The sequence below is a fragment of the Hyperolius riggenbachi genome, chromosome 11 (assembly GCF_040937935.1).
Source record: "Hyperolius riggenbachi isolate aHypRig1 chromosome 11, aHypRig1.pri, whole genome shotgun sequence".
Classification (NCBI taxonomy): Eukaryota; Metazoa; Chordata; class Amphibia; order Anura; family Hyperoliidae; genus Hyperolius; species Hyperolius riggenbachi.
In genome coordinates, this window is record NC_090656.1 from 241,022,564 (window position 1) to 241,047,788 (window position 25,225).

At 45.0% G+C, this 25,225-nt stretch overlaps 2 protein-coding genes across 5 annotated transcripts in view; one reads left to right on the top strand and one right to left on the bottom strand.

Annotated features, from left to right (window-relative positions):
• Nucleotides 1-19,003, bottom strand: part of LOC137537976 (hatching enzyme 1.2-like) — a 50,124-nt gene extending 31,121 nt beyond the window's left edge. Inside the window, exon 1 of the mRNA XM_068259897.1 lies at nt 18,761-19,003. Coding sequence (XP_068115998.1) covers nt 18,761-19,003 — 243 coding nt within the window. The remainder of the gene's footprint in view (nt 1-18,760) is intronic.
• LOC137538746 (low choriolytic enzyme-like) overlaps nt 1-25,225 on the top strand; it is a 1,161,243-nt gene that overhangs the window by 760,301 nt on the left and 375,717 nt on the right. For 3 of the 4 annotated variants that reach the window (XM_068261057.1, XM_068261060.1, XM_068261059.1), the window contains exon 2: nt 3,057-3,183. The gene's annotated coding sequence lies outside the window, so the exon portion shown is untranslated. Of the gene's footprint in view, nt 1-3,056; nt 3,184-9,621; nt 9,712-25,225 lie in introns of those variants that run through there. The other variant, XM_068261058.1, reaches the window with a different exon arrangement.

Here is a 25,225-nt window from a genome sequence, read left to right on the forward strand (position 1 = left end):
AGGTGAGGGAGAAATGTCTGTGGGCGCCAGTGGGTGCACGGCCTTACGACCGTTTCTTCGGAGGCCTGTGTGCACACAGGCCTCCGAAGAAGCAAGGCTTATTCCACAGCGAAACGGTCGTAAGGCCGTGCACCCACTGGCGCCCACAGACGTTTCTCCCTCACCTCAGCAGCAGCACGATAAGTACTTGTGGGACATTGTATCACTTTGCCACATTTTTGCTACATCATTGTTCTCACCATTGTATGCCTGCTGATATGCATTAAAGCTACAGTGCCAGACCACTTATTTTCTTGTATGATGTTCTACTTACCGGTAGGCTGGACTGCCTGGTGTCATTGGTGGATTATCTAACTGGGTGTGCCACACCTTATGACACATGCGCGGTGGCTGTTTTCAGACGATGCAGCGGTGTATTTAAGCCGACATAGGTGCAGGGATGGTCGTAGTCAGCCAACTTCGCTACGCTGGAAATACGCGTAGTTTTACGCAATTACGCTTCGCCAAACTACGGCTCCAAAACCAAATAATTGCTTCGTATACATTTCGTAGAATACGCATTAAAATACGCAATTACGCATAGTGCGTAGCGTAGTACATGCGGACGCTTATGCCATTATGCATAAAAATGTACGCATGAATTCCTCTGCAAATGCTTGTAACAGTAACTTTTCTATGCGTACATTCCCCTTTCCAATGCGTAATTTTGTATGCATACAATCGTATGCGGAAAAATAGATGCAAATAGCGCATTCGTAGTTTACTTCGCAATACACATGAGAACTACACGTAGGGGCGTAAACTACGCGTAACGGTACTTCGCTACGCGTAAAATCGTATGCGTAGTTTTGAGACTTCGCTTACGAACTACGATGCGTAGATGCGAACTACGATGCGTAAATTCGCACTGGCGTAGTTTCTGCTCATCCCTGCATAGGTGGCATTACGACTCATATTCCTCAAAGAGCTGCATGGTTGTCTCTTACTGCCGGTTGGATTGTAAGTATCATATGTATATTTTGCTGTTACTTCCTCCGCTTTGATGTACTTTTCTATTGGATTAGTATATATTATATACGTAAAGGTTGTTGTAGCATCTGGCGTTACTTTATAAAGTACGTCATGTTTGGTAATAGTCATTTGGAATATCTATATGTGTCTGAGCAGTTTTTATGCAAATATTATGACCCATTAGTTGGCCATTTGTAATATTTTAGCATAGATGGTGGTAGCTTCTGGTGTATATTGTGGTGGCTGAGACATCCAATGTATACCTTTTTTGAGTGTGATCTTGTGAGAGGGAGGTATGACATAGTGGAACTCTGGCCTTATACAATATCGCCCTTTTTTCTAATATAGGTTTTTGTGCACATCTGGTTGGCACAGATGCCCCTCATTTTTATCTTTGTTTCTCTGGCTTTTGCTGAGTGGGCCTCAAAGGTCTGTATGGAGATATATGGTCTTTATTTATAAGTGTGCATGGTCTTTCAGTATTTTTCGTACTTCCTCTCGAACTTAGTAGTACTGGGACTGATATTTACTAGTCCTAGGTGCCCACTACAAGTGTCCATATTATCTGGATCTGCTTTCTATATACTATTTCCATGTTTCCGTGGATCTTCTTCTCTTGGTATATGGAACTTTCTTTACCTTCTAGCTTATTGTATTAGATTCTAATGTCAATTTTGTTTGTTCTATTTTTTAGAATTATTTGTATATATTATGGCCTGATGAAGGGCACAAAATAAGCCCGCAACGAACATGTGTCATTGCCTATAAACCTATAATCGCTTATCAAGTCGAGCCAGATTACAGTGTTTGTCAGCTTCATGAAAAGTTCTTTGGATATTTTATATTATTCTCTATGAAGACTGACCTCATGGATCCAAATTTTTTTTGATAAATACGTCTATTTTTGTATTTTTGTACAAGTGCCAATAAAGTTGTTCCAAGTTTTTGCACTGCAAGATTGCATTATAGTATTTTTACAAGTCCTTTTCCTAAAGAAATACATGTTGAAGTGGGTGTGGTGGATCACCCATTAAGAGGACTGCGTGTCTTTTGCCCTCCCCCTAGAAAGGGCTGTACCCGACTATATATTAGTAAAGGGGATTCAGCGCTCACACACAGAGGCGGGGAGGGGGCTCTGTGTCCCGACCAAGGCCATTTCTGTGGCAGGAAGGGGCGCAGCACAAGAGTGGGAATCAGCAGTCACACATAATGGTGGGAAGGGGGCCTGATCCCCCCCCCCCTCCTTACCTTGGGCTCCCACCTTCAGCACTCCCCCCTCCAGAAATGACAGCAGTGGGCAGGAACTCTCACCTCTTGTATTCTATGCAATGCCCGCTCTTTTCTGCAGTGCCTCATTCTACTTCCAGGAAGTAGAATGAGGTGCTGAAGAAAATACCGGGCATCGCATAGAATGCTAGAGGTGAGAGCTCCTGCCCACTGCTGTCATTTCTGGAGGGGGGAGTGCTGAAGGTGGGAACCCAAGGTGAGAAGGTCTGGCCCCCCTTCCCACCACTATGTGTGACTGCTGATTCCCTCTCCTGTGCTGCGCCCCTTCCTGCCACAAAAATGGCCCTGGTTGTGCCACAGAGCCAAGAGCACCCCTCTCACCCTACGCCCCTCCAGCTGCATCCATTGTGAGGGCGATCATTACGCCCCTGAACCTGGTCGGCAGTCATCAAAGATTTTTCATGTAAAAGAGAAGAGAATATTGGTTTTTTCGGTCATCACAGCCAGTGACTACCAGTTTTCATATTAAAGCAACAAAGCTTCAAGGAGGTCCAAGGGAGAGAGTAAGATATAACAATCCCAAAAGGGAAACATTTGCAAGCTTGCAAAAGTTCATATCCCCTTTCCACACTATATAAAAATAATAATGAATAAATAAACATCCTAGAACTGCCTTTTGAAGCTTCTGCCAGGCTTGTATTGCTTGTGTGATTTATAGTACTTGGATTTTTTTTTCTGACTTTCCGTACTGTTTTGGAGTGTGATTTATTGTGACCTAGTTGGCAACTGAAGACTTTCTTTTTTTTTGTTTTTTTTAGGATAGACTGGAGAAACATTCGGAACTTTGAGTTGACTGAGTTCCTTTCAGCAGAGGTCACTTCCTCTTCCTGTTAAGTTGCCTAGGCAAGAATTGTGTAATTAGCCACTGCAATCCTACCCAGAACAGTGAGTATCTCAGGTGTTCAATTCAAATCTTTTACTCTGAGGGATAACTTGACAGCGTATTATGTGGACAGGTAGACTTCAAAGCTTACATGTATTGAACATTTTGATGCTAATGCATGATTGTGGGCCTAAGTGTTAAGTGAAAGCTGACTACAGTAGATTTTTCCTATTGAAACTCACCAGTCTGTGAAATTTCACACCAACTCACAGGTACTGTCAGACAAGACCTACAGGTTGGGTAAATTGTCATTGGAGGCTAGTTGTCACCTCCATTTACTGGACATATGTATATTGTACAAATCTTCACTTAGGTTCGTTCACATCTAAAATCAAAATCGCTGACGCCAGCAGTTTTCCATTTTGTGAGGGATTATTTTTCCCCCCTCCCGGCTCTTACCTGCACGCTTCTTTTTTTTGTAATGCGTTTTTCAAAGCGCTTTAGCGGAGTGATATATTTTTACTTCCTGACTCTCTGACCCGGAAAAGAATAAATACAATGCATTTATTCTTAAAAACACTGGGGGAAATCAGGGATGGGCAAAAACTACGCCACTGTGACTTTACGCATCGTAGTTCGCATCTACGAATCGTAGTTCGTAGCTGAAGTTTCAAAACTACGCTTACGAATTTACGCGAATCGAAGTACTGTTATGCGTAGCTTATGCCCACTATAAGTAGTTAACATGTGTATTGTCTAATTTTCCGCGTGCGATTGTATGCTTACAAATTGGAAAGGGGAATGTACGTATAGAAGAGTTCCCGGTATATGAATTTACAGAGGAATTATGGGCAGCACGGTGGCGTAGTGGTTAGCGCTCTCGCCTTGCAGCGCTGGGTCCCTGGTTCGAATCCCAGCCAGGGCACTATCTGCAAAGAGTTTGTATGCTCTCTCCGTGTCTGCGTGGGCTTCCTCCGGGTACTCCGGTTTCCTCCCATATCCCACAAACATACAGATAAGTTAATTGGCTCCCCCTAAAAAATTGGCCCTAGACTACAGTACTTACACTACATAATATAGACATATGGCAATGGTAGGGATTAGATTGTGAGCTCCTTTGAGGGACAGTTAGTGACAAGACAATATATATATATATATATATATATATACACTGTACAGCGCTGCGTAATATGTCGGCGCTATATAAATACTAAATAATAATAATAATTAATGCATAAAATGTTCTGCATACGGGCATAAGCATCCGCATACACTACGCTTCGCACTATGCGTAATTGCGTATTTTAACGTGTAGTCTACGAAATGCATACGAAGCGAATATTTGACTTTGGAGCCGTAGTTTAGCGAAGCGTAATTGCGTAAAACTACGCGTAGTTCCAGCGTAGCGAAGTTGGCTGACTACGACCATCCCTGGGGGAAATCGCTATACCAAGCGCTTTTTCAAGCATTTTGTGATTTCCCTATACCTGCCATTATAGGGAAATTGCCCCAAAAATGGTCCAGGCAGCACTTTGCTGAGCGCATTGGAAATGAACCATTCAGATGTGAACTCTCTTATAGGGAATCATTGTACAAGTGCTTTTAGGGCGATTTTGAAAATCGCCGGCGCTTTAAAAAAATGCAAATGTTCTTAGTGTGAACAAATCATTACTGAAACTTTAGCATCAGCACCCCGTATTCCGGACTGTCAGGTCCACCAAAAGCTGCCGGTCTGTAGTTAGTGGTAACAGTATCTAGAGCTGTTCCTAACTAGTTCCTTACTAGGGAATCACAGGTATGAATGGCAAGATGCCTCAAGGTGTTAGCACGGGGAAATGGAAACATAGCTTTTAATATTTCTGCTAAAAGCACAGTGGCGTAGCGGTTATCAATCTCGCCTTGCAGCGCTGGGTCCCCAGTTGTAACCCCAGCCAGGACACTATCTGCATGGAGTTTGTATGTTTTCCCCACGTCTGTGTGGGTTTCCTCCGGGCACTCCGATTTCCTCCCACATCCCAAAAGCATACAGATAAGTTACTTGGCTTCCCCCTAATATTGTCCCTAGATTACAATACATGATACACATATACTGTAGACATATGACTATGGTAGGGATTAGATTGTGAGCCCCTCTGAGGGACAGTTAGTGACAAGACAATATACTCTGTACAGCGCTGTGGAAGATGTCAGTGCTATATAAATACTGAGCAATAATATTAACAGTAATAGTAATACAGAAGATATTGCTTAAAAAAACACATTATAGACCTTTATCCTGAGCTTGTGAATATTCTATGCCCATTTCAGTGGAAATAACTATTTCACTATAACCTAACCTAACTGGGCTGAATTGAAAGCATCTCATCCAATTCCAACATCTGAAAGATTCAGATATCAACAAATAAAGTGATGGTTAATAACCCTTACTAAAAATCGTACACATTCTCCAGCTCAGATGTGTAGGTTTAAATTAATTTGTCTAAATTTCCCTGATACCGGTCTCTTAACTTCTGAGTTGTATACAGTTCTTAATTCCCCACCTTCCAACCCACAACACAATGACAGTTTGCTCAGAAGTGGGAGGGGGGCCTGGTCTTGCTTCTAGCAGCAACTGGGAACCCATCTGAAAAACAATACCTACATTTTCCATTAATTTAGCCATTGTTGAATTCCCCTATAAACTATTATTTAGATGGTTCTGAGTACCCTCCAGACTTTATCACTTTTCAGGGTAGCAAGATAAAAGGGCTAGTGGATGAAAAGGGCGCCGCCATAGACTCATCGAATTCCAACTTCTGAAATATTCAGATATCAGCAAATAAAGTGATGGTTAATAACATCTGTCAGTTCAGATGTGTAGATTTGAATTCATTTGTCCAAATTTCCCTGATACCGGTCTCTTAATTCCTGAGTTGTATACAATTCCTAATTCCCTACCTTCCAATGCACAACACAATTACAGTATGTTCAGAAGTGGGAGGGGTGGAAGGGATAACCTGAAGGCCTCAGACCTGCCGTATTAAGGAAAGACAACTTTTTTGAGGATTTCCTCTTTTTTGGGGATATCTGAGGACCTCCAGTTGTCGACTACTAGCAGTCTTGTTGCTATAAATATGTGATTGAAGATGAATCTTTCCCTTGTGGGCAGGTGTATGATCTTGAGGTGCAGCAAGTCCATACCTGGGGGATATGGGTAAGATTGATTGGTAATTTTTTAAGAGTTTTCTCCATTTCTTCCTATAGTACTTGAATCTTAGGGCAGTACCAAAAGAGGTGTTCCAATGATCCCACTTGGTCACAATCTCTCCAATATAGGGGGGGATGTTTTGTTATCAAGATTTAGAGATTTTTCAGGGATCATGTACCACTGCCCAATCATTTTGATCAAATCCACATGGTGTGAAACACAATGGCCGATATGCAATTAACTTTTTCACCTGAGTTTTCTCCCAAGTGATATTTTTAAACTTGTCAATAAAATGCATTTTAAAGCACCGGCAATCAAGAAAATACTTACAATAGTTTGGACAGTACTTTTCCGCCCACATGGTGGTACTTTTTCAATTGCTGAAAAGCTATTGTAAATAGAGCATGAAAATTTATCTCCCAGGAGAAAACTCATGAGAAAAATTGAATTGCATATTGGCCAATGTGAGGATTGTTTTTAGTGATTTCAGCGCCACCAGTTCCCAAACCTCTTGTTCTATGTCTGTTTGTAGACATTCCTGCCATTTTCTTAGCTGCCATTTTGGAATTTCCTCTGGATTAGATAGTACAATTCTATAGAACACAGCTGTTCCTTTCAGATTGTTTTCTTCAGGTTTAAGCAATCTATTCTCTTGGGGTAATAAAGATATGTTTTGATAAAACATTATATAGGCTTAGATATTTATATTTCTCAGATTCTGGGATATTATATGCATCAACCAACTCATCAAGTCCAAGTTACCGTATATACTCGCAAGCAAGCCGAATTTTGGACCCACAAAAAGTGGGTCAAAAGTTGGGGGGTCAGCTTGCTTGCGAGTGATGTGCCTGAGGGTCGTCCCCCCCGCCCTCTCCCACCCGCTCCCCCCGCGGCCGCTGCTATTACCTTAGATCCGCGGCTTCCTATTCCCCTGTCCTGCTCTTAATTAAACAGCAGCTCGGCTTATATGAGGGTCAATCATTTTTTCCTGGTTTTTCAGGCAAAAGTTGGGGGGTCGGCTTATATGTGGGTCGGCTTGCTTGCGAGTATATACGGTATTTGAAATGTAAACAAATTGCACTCTTGCCGCTCACTGTTTTTCACTTTATCTATTGGCTCTGCTAAAGATTTTATACTGCAGACTTAGTAAACATGGTAGCCATTACTCGGTAGCATGTCCCGATGGACACTCCTTTTTGTTTTTTGATTATTTAATTGTTTTAATATACAATGTAGTTATCAATAGACCTACTCATTGGGGTAGTTATGCTCTTATTTAGGCATATCTACAATTGACCCACTACAGTATAATGTTCTCATTATTAGAATGAAGATAATTACATTACATAGTATCTTAAGGGATGGATGTGGCCCCTGGAACTTAGTAGGGTGGATTGTAGTCCCCCAGTTCCCAGGAGGACCAGAAGTAACACCATAAGAGATGTAATGTGATTGGTTCTATATAACTTGCTATAGATATGATAATATTGTATTCATTGTAATCTCTCATGGTGAAGCAAGTGAGGTGTGGTCCAGTGTTAGTCGAGGAGCAGAAATGCAGACATACAACCAACAAACGTTGATTCAGGTGATATCTTTAACCTCCTGGGAGTTACGCACACCGGAGGGTTTGCAGTTAGGAGTCCCCCATTATAATTTTGAGCGATCGGATAGTTCTAATATCTTCAGATAGCACTAGGCTAGCTAGCAGTGGTGGCCGACATCCTTAGATTACGTCTGCCCCTCCCCATCGCCGCTAAGTACATTACCCCCCTGGATCCCGTGATTGCGGAGCCTCCCGTCTCAGCTGCGCTCTTCTCTATGGGGAGGATCGCACATGACGTCATGATGTCAGCGACGTCATGACGTCAAGCGCAGACCCCATCCTCCTCATAGAGAGGACCGGAGATGTGCAGGGAGGCTGCTCGATTACTGGATCCAGGGGGGTAATGTATAAACAGGGGGATCGGGGAGGATCAAACGTAATCTAAGGATGCTGACCACCACTGCTAGCTAGCCTAGTGCTATCTGAAGATATTAGAACTATCCGATTGCTCAAAATTATACTGGGGGACTCCTGGGGACAGCCGGCGGTGTGCCCGACACAGTGTCGGAAATACCGCTAAGGAGGTTAATGACTAACTGTACATGGTATACTGCAAGCTTTCCACACCTTACGTTTTTTCTGTAGGCTCAGTCTGACATGATGTCACACAGTTGTACCTCCTTCCATGTCAGATTGAGGCTACAGAATCATATAAAAGTCTGTATGTGATTCAAAACTTCTTATTATCCGGTTCTGATCCAGTTCTGTATAAAGCCTGAAGAAGAAAGACGTAACATTTGGAAAGCTTGCAATACACCATGTACAGTTAGTCATTAAAGGTGTCACTGGAATCAGCGTTTGTTGGTTTGATGTCTGCATTTGTAATCTCTGTTATTGACCAACCTTTCTGTATTACTGCTCAGACTTGGTCTTTGTATCTTATTTACTCTTAACGTAAAAAATTGTACTGTTGTTATGTTAGATATGTCATTAAGATGACTGAAATCCCAATAAAAAAACATTGGAACAGAAGTGTGTGTGTGGGGGGGGAGGGGGGGCTGGTCTTGCTTATAGCAACTGGCAATCCATCTGGAAAGCAATACCTAAAATTTCCATTAATTTGGCAATTGTTGAATTTCCCAATACAATATTATTTAGATGGTTCTGGGTTCCCTCCAGACTTTATCACTTTTCAGGGTAGCAGGAAAAGGGCGCCGCCATAGACTCCAATGCATTTATCGTTAATACAGTGCCCAAAGCAGAAAAAAGGCCACCAGATAAATATTGTTAAAAACATTAGAACATTAAAGTTTTTGAAATATGTTATCGTTTGAGAAGCTTGCAACGTTATAGTTTTTGTCATATTATTTCGTATGTATGTACAGATTTTACGTTGTCAAATATATTCTCATTTCTACTGTATATGTGTAAGGGTGTTTCTGCGGGGTGGTGGTTAGGGTTAGGTACCACCGGGGGGGGGGGGGGGGGGTAGGGATAGACACCACCCTAGGGGTGGTTAGGATTAGGAAACACCCGGGATGGTTAGGAATAGGCACCACCAGAGGGGATAGGGTTAGGCACCACAGGGGTGGTTGTTACGGTTAGTCACTACCGGGCGGTGGTTAGAGTTAGGCAGCACTAGGGGGGTGGTTAGGGTTAGTTACAACCAGGGGAGGGTTCTGTGTAAGAGTAGGGTTAGGTTAAGCTGTACTGTTGAATTGCGTAACAATTTTTTTAAAACATATTTTATTTGTTCCATGTGCAGCAAGGTACAACAAAACTGCATTAGCATACGCAAGCCGGTTGCATAGACAGTAGCCCCAAAACCAGTAAAAGAAAACTCAGGGCTACTTAACAGTGAGTATATTAAATTGGAACAAGTACATTTTCCCCCTCTTTCCTCCCCCTTCCCCCCAAAAACACAGCCCTCCCCCCAAAAAACAGACCCGCTCCCCCCCCCCCCCCGCTCACCTTCTCTCTGCATGGAAGAATTATGATTGTCATTTTACTCAGAGATCATAATTCTCTACTCCAAATTCCAGAGCCTGCCCAACGTGCCCAGAATGTCCTCTGTGCAATACCACGCTGTGTATTTGAAATGTTCCATAAGGAGATGTATTTCCTGTTGTGTAAAAGTTTTGGTAATAAAGTTTCTCCATAATTTAAAGAAATTCTTTGTGCATTTTTCCTTCGCTTGAAGAGTTAGTGTTTTTTCCATTGTGAATAGCTTGAGTACTTCTTTTTTAATATCAGACATTTTGGGCGGACTCAGCTTCAGCCACCAGCTGAACAAATATTTTCTTGCAGTAATGATAATGATGTGGAAGAGCGTTGAAGGTTGCTCCTGTGGATCTGCGTCTCCCAATTTGGAGTAGTTAAAAAGGCACAAGTCTCTATCCTTAGCCACCTGTTTGTGGCATAACTCATTAGCCTTTTCTATCACTTTTTCCCAAAACATTCCAATCCTGGGACACAACCATACACAATGATAGAAATCTGCATTCACCAATTGACATTTGGGACATTCTGGAACATAGTGTGCAGGGGGGTGTTTATATTATATATTGAAGGCATATTTTACCTTACCTTAAAGAGACTCTGAAGCGAGAATAAATCTCACTTCAGAGCTCATAGTTAGCAGGGGCACGTGTGCCCCTGCTAAACCGCCGCTATCCCGCCGCTAAACGGGGGTCCCTTCACCCCCAAACCCACCCCCGCAAGACTTGGTCGTAGTCTTGGTCAGAAATTTTGTTTCCTGGAGGCAGGGCTAACGGCTGCAGCCCTGCCCCACGCGCGTCTATCAGACGCGCATCGCCGCCTCTCCCCCGCCCCTCTCAGTGAAGGAAGACTGAGAGGGGTGGGGGAGAGGCGGAGATACGCGTCTGACAGACACGTGTGGGGCAGGGCTGAGGCGGTTAGCCCTGCCCCAATGCGGAAGTGCTCCCCCGCTTTACGGAGGGGATTTGGGGGATCAGGGACCCCATTAAGCCACGGAATAGCGGCGGTTTAGCAAGGGCACACATGCCCCTGCTATCTAGGAGGTCTGAAGCGAGATTTATTCTCGCTTCAGACTCTCTTTAAATGAGAAGCTCGCCATATTTCTGAATTTATTACCTCATTCACCATTGTAATACCTTCACATATTTTAGTGTGTAATGCCTCAACTATTGTGTATTTCCTCCATGGTTTAGCTATTAACATTTTACTCTTCTCTTCTTCCAGGTCCCTCAAACTAGCATAAATTTCTGACAGGTTTCTAGGCGGAGTTCTAGGCCCAATTAGACTATCAAATTTTGTGGGTACAGCTATCTTTTTTATGTCTTTTACTAGTGTTTTGACATATGATCTAAATTGTAAGTATGGGAAATAGCCCATTGGGTTAATATGGTATGAATGAAGTATTTCTTTAAAAGAAAGCCAGGATCCTGTGCGTAGGTCAAGCAAGTTCCCCAGACTTGTTAGGCCTTTTTCATCCCATTCTAAAAAGTTTTTTTTGTTGTGTGCTTGGGGGGAAATTAGGGTTGCCCCGAAGTGGCATGCATTTGGAAATTAAGACTGGTAACCCCAATTTTTTCCTCTCTGCTCTGTAAGTAGCAATAGTATCGCGGAATATCACATTACTTTTAAATCTCAGTGGAAGTTTTGGTATATTTGAGTGCAGTAAACCCAGTAACGACCAGGGCTGTGCTATTTCTGCTTCTAGCTCATAGTTGGAGAACTTGCTTGTCCCTTGTATCCAGTCTTGGACATGACGTAATAGTAAGGCTAAATTGCAATTTCTGTCGTCTGGGAGTTTGAGACCTCCCAACCCTCCAGCTAGAAATAATTTAGATAGTGCAATCCGTGGCCTTTTACCCTTCCAGAGGAATTTGTTAAAAGCTGATTGCAGGACCTGTATGTCTTTGTCTTTGAGTAATAGAGGGAGCGTCTGCAGGGGGTATAGGAGCCTGCCCATGGAGAACATTTTGATCAGTGCTGCTCTTCCTGGAAGCCCCACAGGCAACCCTCCCCAGTCCCCAGCTTTCTAGTTGTCGGATAATGTCTTTGATTAAAGGACTAAAGTTAGCACTATAGATCTGAGTGGGGTCCCTTGTAATTTTAATACCCTGGTATTTAAACTCCGATCTGGCTAGGTATACTCCAAGATTCAAAAAGTATAAGGATAAACAATGAGGGGTTCTGAGTCAGACAACCAACAAGGATTTATAAAAATATCAAAAAACTTTATTTATCACATAAGAAAAAATATATCAAAACTTAACAAGACAACTTTGTTAAAACCAAGGAAGGTGGCCACCTCGCTAACTCCAAGATTCATCCATTGTGTAGGATCTGCTTTTCTGGAGATTGGGAACAAAACACTTTTACTTTTGTTAATTTTAAAAAACCTGACCACCTTCCCACTTCCTCTAGAATAGAAAAAACTTCGGGGACCTGATTAGATGGGTCTTCCAGGAAGAGCAGCATGTCGTCAGCAAATAATGCTTGATTCATGTATTTAGACTCTATTTGCATGCCCTTGGTTTTGGCTCTCAATGTGTTAGCTAGTGGCTCGAACGCTAAATTAAATAGTAGGGGTGAAAGCGGGCATCCCTGGCAAGTGCCCTTTAATAGTTTAATTCGTGAGGAGAGAAATCCCTGGGAGTGTATCTGTGCTTGAGGCGTATTATACGTGGCTTTATTGCCATTCATAAAGGCGCCTTGAAAACCCTGTTTTTCCCATGATATGAAAAAGCCAATCCCATTCGATGTTATCCAACGCTTTTTTGGCGTCTAAGGCCCGGTTCACATTAGCGGTCGCCGTCCGGAATCGCCGTGCCGGAGCCGGACCGCATGCAGAACGGACGGAACGGACGCACGGCATAGCAATGAAAGCCTATGCGTCCGTTCACATGCGTCCGTTTCGTCCGGACCGGATCCGGACTCCGGCATAAGACCCAACATGCGCTATTTTTTGGTCCGGCTCCTCCGGCAGCCGTATCCGGAGCGGAGCCGGACTGCACCATCCGGCCAATACAAACCAATGAGAACCGGAGAGCGCACAACACACTGGCTAAAAATCCGGATGTTCTACCCCACTTCCTATGCGTATTGAAGCGGCGATTTTGGATGGGGACACATGGGCAAGCATTTTGGAGTGGAGCAGCAGTGACTTTAAACGTGCTGGAGATGTTGGCAGTATGTCGGAGGTGGAGGTGAGTGCTAAACAGCGGAGGGCCTGATTCCACAGGTCCACCTTCTGCTGATCTCCCAGACCCCAACATTTTTATTCGGTTTCTACTATCTTTTGCCAAACGGATCCGGATCGCATCCTGATGAACACCTGATGCAAACTGACCGGATCCGGATCGGATCCGGATCAGAACCGTACGGTTCCGATCCGGATCCGGTCCGGATCCGGTCAGGTCATCCGGTCCGTTTGGCAGAGAACCGCAAGTGTGAACGGGGCCTAAGGATAAAATCATACTATTTTTGTATGTATCTGGGTATGCTCTCACATGTTCGAGTAACAACATCATTTTATGGATGTTTCCCACCGCTGATCTTCCCTTTATGAAGCCAACCTGATCACTGTGAATTAGCCTGGGCATTATAGTGGCTAACCTGCCTGCCAAAAGCTTAGATAATAGTTTGACATCTTGATTCAGTAACGAGATGGGCCTATAAGAGCCAGGATCTCCTGGATTTCGCCCCTCTTTATATAGGAGGTTTATATATGCCACTTGGCCTGTTTGCGGATAGACTTGGTCTTTCAGAAGTTTGTTATACATCTCAGTTACACATGGGGAAATTTCTGATTTTAATATTTTAAAAAATTCACTTGTCATACCATCTGGTCCTGGAGATTTCATATTTTTCGGATTTGTAATCGCCACTTTAAAGAGACACTGAAGCGAAAAAAAATATATGCTATAATGAATTGGTTGTGTACTATGAATAATTACTAGAAGTTTAGCAGCAAAGAAAATATCCTCATATTTTTATTTTCAGGTATACAGTGTTTTTTCTAACATTGCATCATTCTCTAATATGTGCAGATTACACAACACTCTGCATTCAAAATGAGTCTTTCAGAGCAGTCTGTGAAGTAATGACATCTCCTCTGGCAGAGAAAAAGTAAATAGTTAACTAACAGTTGAGATAATAAAAGTCAGAAAACAGCCCTCTCCACGACTTTGAAAGTCGTAGAGTTTAATGGGTTTTTTGCATAGAGATAACAACTGGAGTTTCTTAACTCTTCCTGTACTGGAATCAATTAGACTGATGTATCTGATCTTAATGTTTTATTTCTTAGCTGTACTACACATACAAATCATAATATCATCATTTTTTTTTTCGCTACAGTGTCTCTTTAACCTCATTTTCAGTAAGTTTTTTTTGTCCAGCAAAACTGCATTTTTTCAATCCATGTAAGTAAACACCAATTTACATCAGCCCTCCCTCCACTTTCATTAGAGGTTTGGGCGTTTACACAATTTTGTTGTGCATTTTTCAAAATTAAATTTGAATTCTACCCATTTCATTGTATCATTTGCTCCACTATTTTAATCCATTGTGTACTTACCCTGATTGTTTTATATATAACTTTTGATACATATTTGTTAGACATCTTTATTATTTCTGTCAGCTATTTTTTATGCACCAGTTTATTATGTATTTATATAGATTTTTTATTTACAATTAGTTTTAACAAATCTAAAGAATATTCCTTATTTACTGTCCATATAAGAGACATTGACACATGTTTGTGTCAGTTGTCAATCCTCGTTCTGTGCTAGGCACTTTACATTTCACTGACCAGAACAGACTGAGTGGCATAAAAGCGCAGGGAAGATCTGTCCCCTGTACGCCGTCACCACAGCAACCACTAAGCGTTGCTATGCAATATATGCGCCTCTCCCAGCCCTCTCTGATCACGTCAGTTTTTAGGGCGGAAGCAGGCGCTTTTAACTGAGCGGGCCCAGTGCCGTAGCGTGATCTGACGAAGGCAGTGACGCCGAAACGCGTCATCACGCTACAGGCACGTATCTATGGTGACCACGCCCCCCGGTAGAGAGAGGACCTTCCACACGGACGGACGCTTTGCTGCTGGCTACAGCCGGGCGGTATCCACGCTGCAGGAGGGACGATTGGTCTCCTGAATGTACTAAATATACTACATGCGACATTTCAACTTCCATCCTGTAAGTAGGATTTTTATTTGCGCATAATAAAATTACCATTGGTTTTACACTATGGAGCGCTCCTCTCATCTTTTATAGATTTATTCATTTTCAGTAATGTCTGCATTTAGTAGGGTAATCTCGTCTTCGGTTAGTTTAGGTAGTGAGAGCTTATCAATAAAAGTTGTGAGATGTGTCCAGTCACCCGGTGAGCTATTATATACTTCTCTGAAATAGTCGGCAAACTGGTCAGCCACCCTTTTGGGGTTTGCTTCCATATTACCTTGCTTGTCTTTAAAGGGAAGGTTCAGGGACTGTTAAAAAAAAATAAAAATCCGCATCCACTTACCTGGGGCTTCCTCCAGCCCGTGGCAGGCAGGAGGTGCCCTCGGCGCCGCTCCGCAGGCTGCCGGTGGTCTCCGGTGGCCGACCCGACCTGGCCAGGCCGGCGGCCAGGTCGGGCTCCTTCCGCGTTCCAAAATGCGCCTCACGGCGACACGCTGACGTCATCGGACGTCCTCCGGGCTTTACTGCGCAGGCTCAGTAGTTCTGAGCCTGCGCAGTAAAGCCCGGAGGACGTCCGATGACGTCAGCGTGCCGCCGTGAGGCACATTTTGGAACGCGGAAGGAGCCTGACCTTCCGCGGATTTTTATTTTTTTCCCTTTAAGGCAGATGGGTTTATGTAAACTTGTGTTCTGAGCTTTTGCCGTGTTAGCTAATAGTCTTCCTGCTTTTTCCCCATATTTAAAAAAATGTTGCGTCTGAGAACGGTTTCTATAAACCCTCCCTAGCTTTCTGCCAAACATCTGCTTTAAGCTTCTCATTTACCCATGCCTTTCTATTAATTTCAGATGGGCAGTCCTTGAATTTATTATAGGCCTCTCCCGCTTTCCCAATAGCTTGAGTATACTGCTGATGTAATTGCTTCTTCTTAGCTGACTGAAATGATATTATGGGCCCCCTCAGGACAGCTGTTTCCCAATACAAGATCCGATTACTCCTGTGCTGCTTATTGTCTGTCTGAAAATCATGCCACCAGTTAATCAAATTGGCTTCAAAAAGTCTGTCCTTATAAAGACTCGATGGAAAATGCCACAAAATATCAGATCCCCGGGGACTTCTCTCCTGAACGTCCGCAAGAATCGGAGAATGATCAGAAATAATCATATCTTCGGTTGTGACCTTCTGTAATCTGCTAACCAATTGCTCTGACATCAAGAATAAATTGATCCTGGAAAAAAACCTGTGTGGCGCGGAAAAGAAAGTATATTCTTTGGATAGGGGGGTTCATATATCTCCATGCGTCTATCAAATTGGTTCTATCCATTAGCAGTTTTAACCTTAAATCATTTGGCCTAGTTAACCCCGTTTTATTACTTCTGTCCTCTCCAACATCCACCACAGAATTCATATCTCCCCCTATGATTATATTACTCGAATTGTTGTGTTAACCTATCAAAGAAAGTTTTATTTTCCCCATTGGGGCGATGCACATTGACCGCCCACCCCACAGGGGAAGGGTATATATTAGGCTTTCTGTGCTATTGGTACTTTAGCTATGAATAAGGACCAGTAGGTCCGAAACATGTCAGCTGGTGATGTGTGTTGATCTTTGTTGGATACGTCCATGAATAAAGTATTGGATTTTAGGAGCATTGTGCGGACAACCCTTCGTTTTCGAATATTGTTAATTGTTCGCCCGAGAGTTGTAACCTTAGACAAAGACACCGACCATTATCATCGTTATTTGAATAAAGAACTTGATGAGACACATTTTTATGGATTAGAGCAAGAACCCCAGCTTTTTTATCCAAAACGTTATTGGAGCGCAGCGTGACCAGTCTAGTGAGACGTGAAACGGCCGTCGCAAGCGCCATCTGGTGCCCAGCACCCCCCCACCTCTATCGCACCACCACCTGATGATCCACAATATGGATGTGTCATTGACAAGTCACCTGTTTTGAAAACAGTGCAATAAAGAATCTGGACGGAAGGTGCCCGGAATTCCACTTCTTTTTCTTCCTATTGATGGTATATACAGCCTTTCTTTATACAGTCCGATGTGCGCACGTCCCAGCAGCAGATTCAGGAAACGTCGGTGATCTGGTGAGAACTATTTTGCCCTTACACTTACACTGCTTCTTGATAGTGTAGGGAGTGTCACTCGGATCTTTTTCTCCCTGGCTCAATGATCCGTATACAGAGCCAACACAATTTTTTTTCATAAATTTAAATTGCTCTTGTGTTAGATGCGTCTCCTGTAGTAGGCATATATCTGCTTTAAGTTTTCAGAGATGCTTTAAAATTCTCGATCGCTTATTAGGTGACTGCAATCCCTTGACGTTCCACGAGATAATTATTATGTGGGATGTAGTTCGAGAGTTTCAAATGGTCGGTGTCCCCTCCAGATCCCAACTCCCCTCGAGCACCGTGTCAGTGCATATACATACATAGTAGCCTTATTAACCCATCCATGCAGAGAGATTCCCTCCCCCCCTCCCTCCCTTTTACCTTCTCCCCTTCCCTAAACCTTTGAACAGTCGGAACAGTACTTCTCTTCTTCCCCATGCACTTCTTACTCCTGCTCCGTGGCCAAACAGCAAAACTGGCCGCTATGCAATTCCAACTCTTTGTTTAACAATGTTAGTGACCAGGGCATTCGATAGTAGCAAAAACTCCTCTCGCAATAGGAGACCATATTAGGAAAAGGAAAAAGCACTGAGGGATTAAATCATCCTCAGTGATCCAGGAAGGACATAAACACTATTGTGAAGATAATGACTTCAGCTCAACTCTTGCTTCTAGGGCTCGCAGAATTCTCTTCTCCTTCCCCTGTAGCTGCTTTGAGGAAATCTTGAGCTTGCTCTGGTGTTTTAAAGATGTGCACACGATCCTCTTCGTCTGTGACCTTTAACCACCCTGGCATTCTATTAAGATCGCCAGGGCGGCTGCGGGAGGGTTTTTTTTTTATTTAAAAAAAATCAATTACATGCAGCCAACTGAAAGTTGGCTGCATGAAAGCCCACTAGAGGGCGCTCCAGACGTGTACTTCTGATCGCCTCCGGTGATCAGAAGTAACAAGAAGGGCCGCGATGAGCGGCCCTCCTTGTTTTGCTTTCCTCGTCGCCATGGCGACGAGCGGAGTGACGTCCTGACGTCAGCCGCCTCCGATCCAGCCCTAAGCGCTGGCCGGAACTGATTGGTCCGGCTGTGCAGGGCTCGGGCGGCTGGGGGGGACCCTCTTTCGCCGCCGGCACAGTGCCGGCTGCGTGTGCTCCTTTTTATTTGAAGAAAATCGGCCCAGCAGAGCCTGAGCGGCACCCTCCGGCGGTAATGGACGAGCTGAGCTCGTCCATACCGCTAAGGAGGTTAAGGTGGCAGGATACATAAGTGAGAATTTTATCTTTTTCTTGAAAAGCGCACCGCATACTTGATTAAAAGCTTGCCTCTTTTTTGACACCTCTGCTGAAAAATCATTGAACAGTCTGATGGTACGATTTTGCACTTGCAGATCATGATTCAAAGCTCTATAGGCTGCCATTATTTTCATTTTATCAGCATAGTCTAAGTATTTGACTAGTACAATGCGTGGTAGTGCGGCGTTTTTCTTTTGCGGACCTACTCTGTGCGCTCTTTCCACCTTAAGAGGCTCTGCAATACCTAGCAAGGAAGGAATGTCTGTCTCGCAAAGCATACACAGTTGTGCTGGCATGATCTCCTCCGGCACTCAGGTAATTCTCACATTGCTCCTGCGGGGCCTATTTTCCAGGTCCTCAATTCTCTCATGTGACTCTTGGTTGTCTTTCTGGAGCCGTGCTATTGCTGCCTGCGCCACTGCTAGCTGATCTTCACAGGATGACACTCTTTGTTCTGTCTCCTGTATTCTCTTCCCCTGCACTTTCTGCTCGTGCTGAATCTTCTTAATGGAGTCAGAGATGGCCTCCTCTATAAAGTTATGAATGTCTGGCAAGAGGACTTTCCTCATTTCTGCCGCTAACTTTTTAGAATCAGAATCAGAATTTATTATCGCCAAGTACAACAGTGGATTGTACCCGGAATTGGTTTTGGCGCATACAGGGTCATTGATGAAGAAACAAGAAATAGCATACAGTTAAGCATGGCACATACATAGGAAAAGCATACATAGGACAACATTACAGCTTGTGCGTACAATTAAGCAGAGTGCAGCATTGCATACAGTTAAGCATGGTACATACATATAAACAATAAAAACAATTAAAGCAAAAATAAAAAACAAGACAGAGAGCATTGCAGCATACACGTACAGTTAACGTAATACAACCATAGCAGGACATACACTGATAGCAGGAACAGAAAAGAGTGGGACTGGAGCAGCAGCCTGAGAGCTGATATGAGCGCTGCCATTTTCGGCACTGGACGCTACACAGAGACACGCTCCCAACAAGACAGGTGCTACCGATAGTCCACGGAAGTAGAGAGAAAGCTGAGGGGCATCATGATGGAGGCGGACAGCAGAGTTCACTCGGGTCAGGTTGCCCAAGGAGTAGCGCTCCTGATTTCAAGTCCGCACGGCTGGGTAATGAGGGTGCAGACACAGTGGGGGCCCTGTGGGGCCAGGGGGCACCTTTGCTGGGCAGCAATGGTGGACGTGGGGCCAGGGGCAATGGTGGACGTGGGGCCAAGGGCCACCCCGGCTGGGCAGCAGCAGTGGTGGACAGGCCAGGGGGGTTTACCTTTGGTGGTGGCAGGACGCTGATGCCCAGATGCAGCAGGCAGCATCACCTCCTCTGTGGCTGCGATGGGGCAGCATCGGGCCCTCCATTGACGGTGGCGTGGCCGTGCTGGTGACCTGATCTCAGGGTGGCCTGTGGTGGAGGGGGTCCAGCAGGGGCCGGGGCTGCGATGGCCGTTCCCTTGGTGACTGGGGAAGCCACTGCAGTATAGGCCTCCTCTGCACGCGGGGAGTGTCCCATATGCCCGTGCTAGTGTCCTGGTCTCAGGGCGACCCGTGGTGGAGGGGGTCCGACAGCCCCAGCAATCCTGGCTGCAGACAAAGGGTAACCTGCCCGGCGATGGGGTGGTCTCTGGCGGCGGCCCTGGACGGCTGCTGATGGCGGCTGGAGCAGCCACCGGCCCCTGAAAATGTCGGAGCGGCGGCGCACGTGCTCAGCCCGCATGGCGGCTTCTTCCTAGGTGGCAGCCCCAGACGGCTGAGGGCAGTGTCGCTGCTGCCCTTCTCACTGTGGTCCCCGGCAGGAGAGATAGACCGCAGACAGCGTGGAGGCGAGCGGCGTCCCGGCCCCCCTGGCTGCAGCGAGTGGCGTCCCAGCTCCCGGCTCCCCTGGCTACTACGAGCGGCGTCCAGATTCCCCTGGCTGCAGCGATCCCAGCTCCTGGCTCCCCTGGCTACAACGAGCGGCGTCCAGGTTCCCCTGGCTTCAGCGATCTCCACCACGAGCACCTCCGAGGCCCCTGCATGATCCCCAGGTGGGTGGAGGTGGTCAGGAGGTTGCCAGCGGGGGAATTAGGGGGAAAGAAGAGAAAAGGACCGGAGCCCTGTGGCCGTGGCGTCCTCGCATGGCGCCATCTTAGATCAATCTAAGTGTACCTGCGGCCGCTGTCCTCCTTCACTTTTCGTTTCGTCATCCGAGTCACATTCACTGTGGGCTTTGCCTCCCATTTTGCGTGCCTGCCCTTCTTTAGGCTGTGATCTGCCGCCCGCCATCTTGAGATCTTCGGCTGTGTGAGGATGTTGTTCTGCACCTATTCAGTAGGAGACCTTAGGCAAGTCTCCCTAACACTGCTATTGCCTATAGAGCGCGTCCTAGTGGCTGCAGCTCTGGCGCTTTGAGTCCGCCAGGAGAAAAGCACGATATAAGTGTTATTTGTCTTGTCTTGTCTTGTCTTGCGCTTCCTGAGGTACCGCTCCATAAAGAGTGTCAGTCCAATAGCAGCCGCTGCCTCTTGCTCCTCCGATGTTGACCAAGCCTGTACGGGCGTTTAGTTGTGTGTTATGCCAGTAGACTGGCCCGCCGGAGCTTACTCCTTCTCCATCTCTTCACATGGGCGCCGGTACCTGAAACCCACGTAACAATTTTTAGTTAAAAAAAAAAAATAGGCAAGAATTGTGTAATTAACCACTGCAATCCAAAGGAGAAAAGTGAGTATCTCAGGTGTTCAGTTCAAACCTTTTACTCTGAGGGATAATTTGACACCGTATAATGTGGACAGGTACACTTCAAAGCTTTACATGTATTCAACATTTTGATGCTAATGCATGATTGTGGGTCTAGGTGTTGAGCGAAAGCTGACTACAGTAGAGTTTTTCTATTGAAACTCACCAGTCTGTGAAATTTCACACCAACTTACAGGTACTGTCAGACAAGACCTACAGGTTGGGTAAATTATTGTCATTGGAGGCTAGTTGTCTTGTCACCTCCATGTACTGGACATATTTTTATTGTACAAATCTTCACTTAGTGAAACTTTAGCATCAGCGCCCCGTATTCCGGACTGTCAGGTCCACCAAAGGCTGCCGGTCTGTAGTTAGTGGTAACAGCATCTAGAGCTGTTCCTAACTAGTTCCTTACTAGGGAATCACAGGTATGAATGGCAAGATGCCTCAAGGTGTTAGCACGGGGAAATGGAAACATAGCTTTTAATATTTCTGCTAAAATCACAGTGGCGTAGCGGTTATCAATCTTGCCTTGCAGCGCTGGGTCCGCAGTTGTAACCCCAACCAGGACACTATCTGCACAGAGTTTGTATGTTTTCCCACTTCTGTGTGGGTTTCCTCCAGGCACTCCAGTTTCCTCCCACTTCCCAAAAACATACAGATAAGGTAACTGGCTTCCCCCTATATTAGCTCTAGACTATGATACATACACTACATGATACACATATAGACATATGACTATAGTAGGGATTAGATTGTGAGCTCCTCTGAGGACAGTCAGTGACAAGACAATATACTCTGTACAGCGCTGCGGAAGATGCCGGGGCTATATAAATACATAATAATAATATTATTAATAATAGTAATAAAGAAGATTTTGCTAAAAAAAAAAAAAAAAAACACATTGTAGAGCTTTATAATGAGCTTGTGAATATTCGATGTCCATTAAACTGGAAATAACTATTTCACTATAACCTAACCGAACCTAACTGGGCTGAACTGAAAGCATCTCATCGAAGTCCAACATCTGTTCACTGAGGGGACATTTAATATTAGGAGGGGATAGCACTGGGGGTTTTGCCTCCATTGTCGATTGTCACGAAATTGCACACCATTCCCGCGGCCCACCTGATCGAGCAAGCTGACCCAACATCTTGCAGCATGCGCGACCAATTTCATCCCGAAATTGGTCGTATTGTAGGTAGGGCATGTACTTGGTGACATTGATTTTCATCCGATTCAATTACAATAATCAAATTGGATGGTCGATCAGCTGCCAAGTCGCCTGACGTATGTATGGCCACCTTGACAGTATGTTCAGAAGTGGGAGGGTGGCCTGGGTGCTAATCTTGCTTATAGCAACTGGGAATCTATCAGGAAAACAATGCCTAACATTTCTATTAATTTAGCCATTGTGGGATCTTCCTATAGAATATTATTTAGATGGTACTGAGTACCCAACAGACTTAATCCCCTTTCAGCAACAAGATCAGATATTTGTTTTTGTGGCTGTAATGAGAGAGGAGATATACTGCATATTGTTCGGTCTTGTCCTTGACCGTTCTCTGGACTGTGGAATTAGGTGTTTGGCGTATTGCATATGATTTTTGGAAAGTCTGTTTCTTGACTTAACAAATATCATTTAAGACATTTCCATTTTATTATGGTAGCTGTTCAACAAACTATTGCTATGGAGGAAATCGGTAGTTCCATTTGCAGAAGTCAATAACAGAATAATTGTATGGTACATGAAAGAATGGCCGGTGTTCTAGGTGATTGGTTGCGAATCTTTGAGAAAGTCTGGAAACCTTTGATTGAAGTTTTGTGTATTAGCTAGAGATGTTGCTCTATGCTTGGAGGGCAGGGAGAGGAGGAGCAATTGATACAAGCTCAACCAAAAAGGAGCACAATTCTTATTTATCGGAATCAGGGGGGTCTTAAGGTTAGGCACCACCAGGGGAGTCTTAGGGTTAGGCAGGAACCACCAGGGAAATTTTAGGGTTAGGCACCATCAGAGGAGTCTTAGGGTTAGGCACCATCAGAGGAGTCTTAGGGTTAGGCACCACCAGGGGGGTCTTAGGATTAGGTACCACCGGGGGAGTCTTAGGGTTAGGCACCACCAGGGGAGTCTTGGGGTTAGACAGGAACCACCGGGGAGGAGGGGGGGGTCTTAGGGTTAGGCACCACCAGGGGGGTCTTAGGATTAGGTACCACCGGGGGAGTCTTAGGGTTAGGCACCACCAGGGGGGTCTTAGGATTAGGTACCACCGGGGGAGTCTTAGGGTTAGGCACCACCAGGGGAGTCTTAGGGTTAGGCACCACCAGGGGGGTCTTAGGGTTAGGTACCACCGGGGGAGTCTTAGGGTTAGGCACCACCAGGGGAGTCTTGGGGTTAGACAGGAACCACCGGGGAGGAGGGGGGGGGTCTTAGGGTTAGGCACCACCAGGGGGGTCTTAGGATTAGGTACCACCAGGAGAATTAAGGGTTAGGCACCACCAGGAGGTCTTAGGGTTAGGCACCACCAGGAGGTCTTAGGGTTAGGCACCACCAGGGGGGTCTTAGGGTTAGGCATCACCATGTGGGTCTTAGGGTTAGGCACCACCAGGAGGTCTTAGGGTTAGGCACCACCAGGGGGGTCTTAGGGTTAGGCACCACCAGAGGGGGTCTTAGGGTTAGGCACCACCATGTGGGTCTTAGGGTTAGGCACCACCAGGAGGTCTTAGGGTTAGGCACCACCATGTGGGTCTTAGGGTTAGGCAGCACCATGTGGGTCTTAGGGTTAGGCACCACCAGGGGGGTCTTAGGGTTAGGCACCACCAGGAGGTCTTAGGGTTAGGCACCACCAGGGGGGGTCTTAGGGTTAGGCATCACCATGTGGGTCTTAGGGTTAGGCACCACCATGTGGGTCTTAGGGTTAGGCACCACCAGGGGGGTCTTAGGGTTAGGCACCACCAGGGGGGGTCTTAGGGTTAGGCATCACCATGTGGGTCTTAGGGTTAGGCACCACCATGTGGGTCTTAGGGTTAGGCACCACCATGTGGGTCTTAGGGTTAGGCACCACCAGGGGGGTCTTAGGGTTAGGCACCACCAAGAGGTCTTAGGGTTAGGCACCACCAGGAGGTCTTAGGGTTAGGCACCACCAGGGGGGTCTTAGGGTTAGGCACCACCAGGGGGGGTCTTAGGGTTAGGCACCACCATGTGGGTCTTAGGGTTAGGCACCACCAGGGGGGTCTTAGGATTAGGCACCACCAGGGGGGTCTTCAGGTTAGGCTCCACCAGGGGAGGGCTCTGTGTGAGATTAGGGAGAGGTTAGGTTATAGTGAAATATGAGCAAACATTGCCAATATTTCACAATATGCAGTGCTGGGCGTAATGGAAAAAGCTACGCTTACGGATCATTACGCGTAATTTTACGCTATTACGCATTACGGAATTACACTTACGGCGTAGACATTCAATTACGGTACATGTCTGTAATTACGCATAGACCTTACGCAATTACGCGTAAGAATACCGTAATTCAGGTTGTTACGTTATAGGCTTACGTGTAAATTCCTACTAGCAATTAATGCGTAAGGTCATGCTGCCAAGCGGAAAAGTTGACGCATGGATCAATGTTAGGTAGCCGCCGACTTTAAGTGTTAATAGCAAAGCCCCCTTAAATGCTAAGAGCCTCAAATTTGGAGAATATATTAAGGAGATCAGAAGGAATAAGAGGAAAAAATTTTTTTTCAAAAAGACCTTATAGTTTTTGAGAAAATCGATGTTAAAGTTTCAAAGGAAAAATATATACATTTAAAAACCCGCCGACTTTAACGGTTAATAGCAAAGCCTGCTTAAAACTTAGGAACACCAAATTCACAGGGTATATTAAGGGGATCAGTGGGAATAAGAGGAATTTTTTTTTTTTCAAAAAGACTTTATAGTTTTTGAGAAAATCGATTTTTAAGTTTCAAGGGCAAAAATGTCTTTTAAATGCGGAAAATGTCAGTTTTTTTTGCACAGGTAACAATAGTGTATTATTTTCATAGATTCCCCCAAGTGGGAAG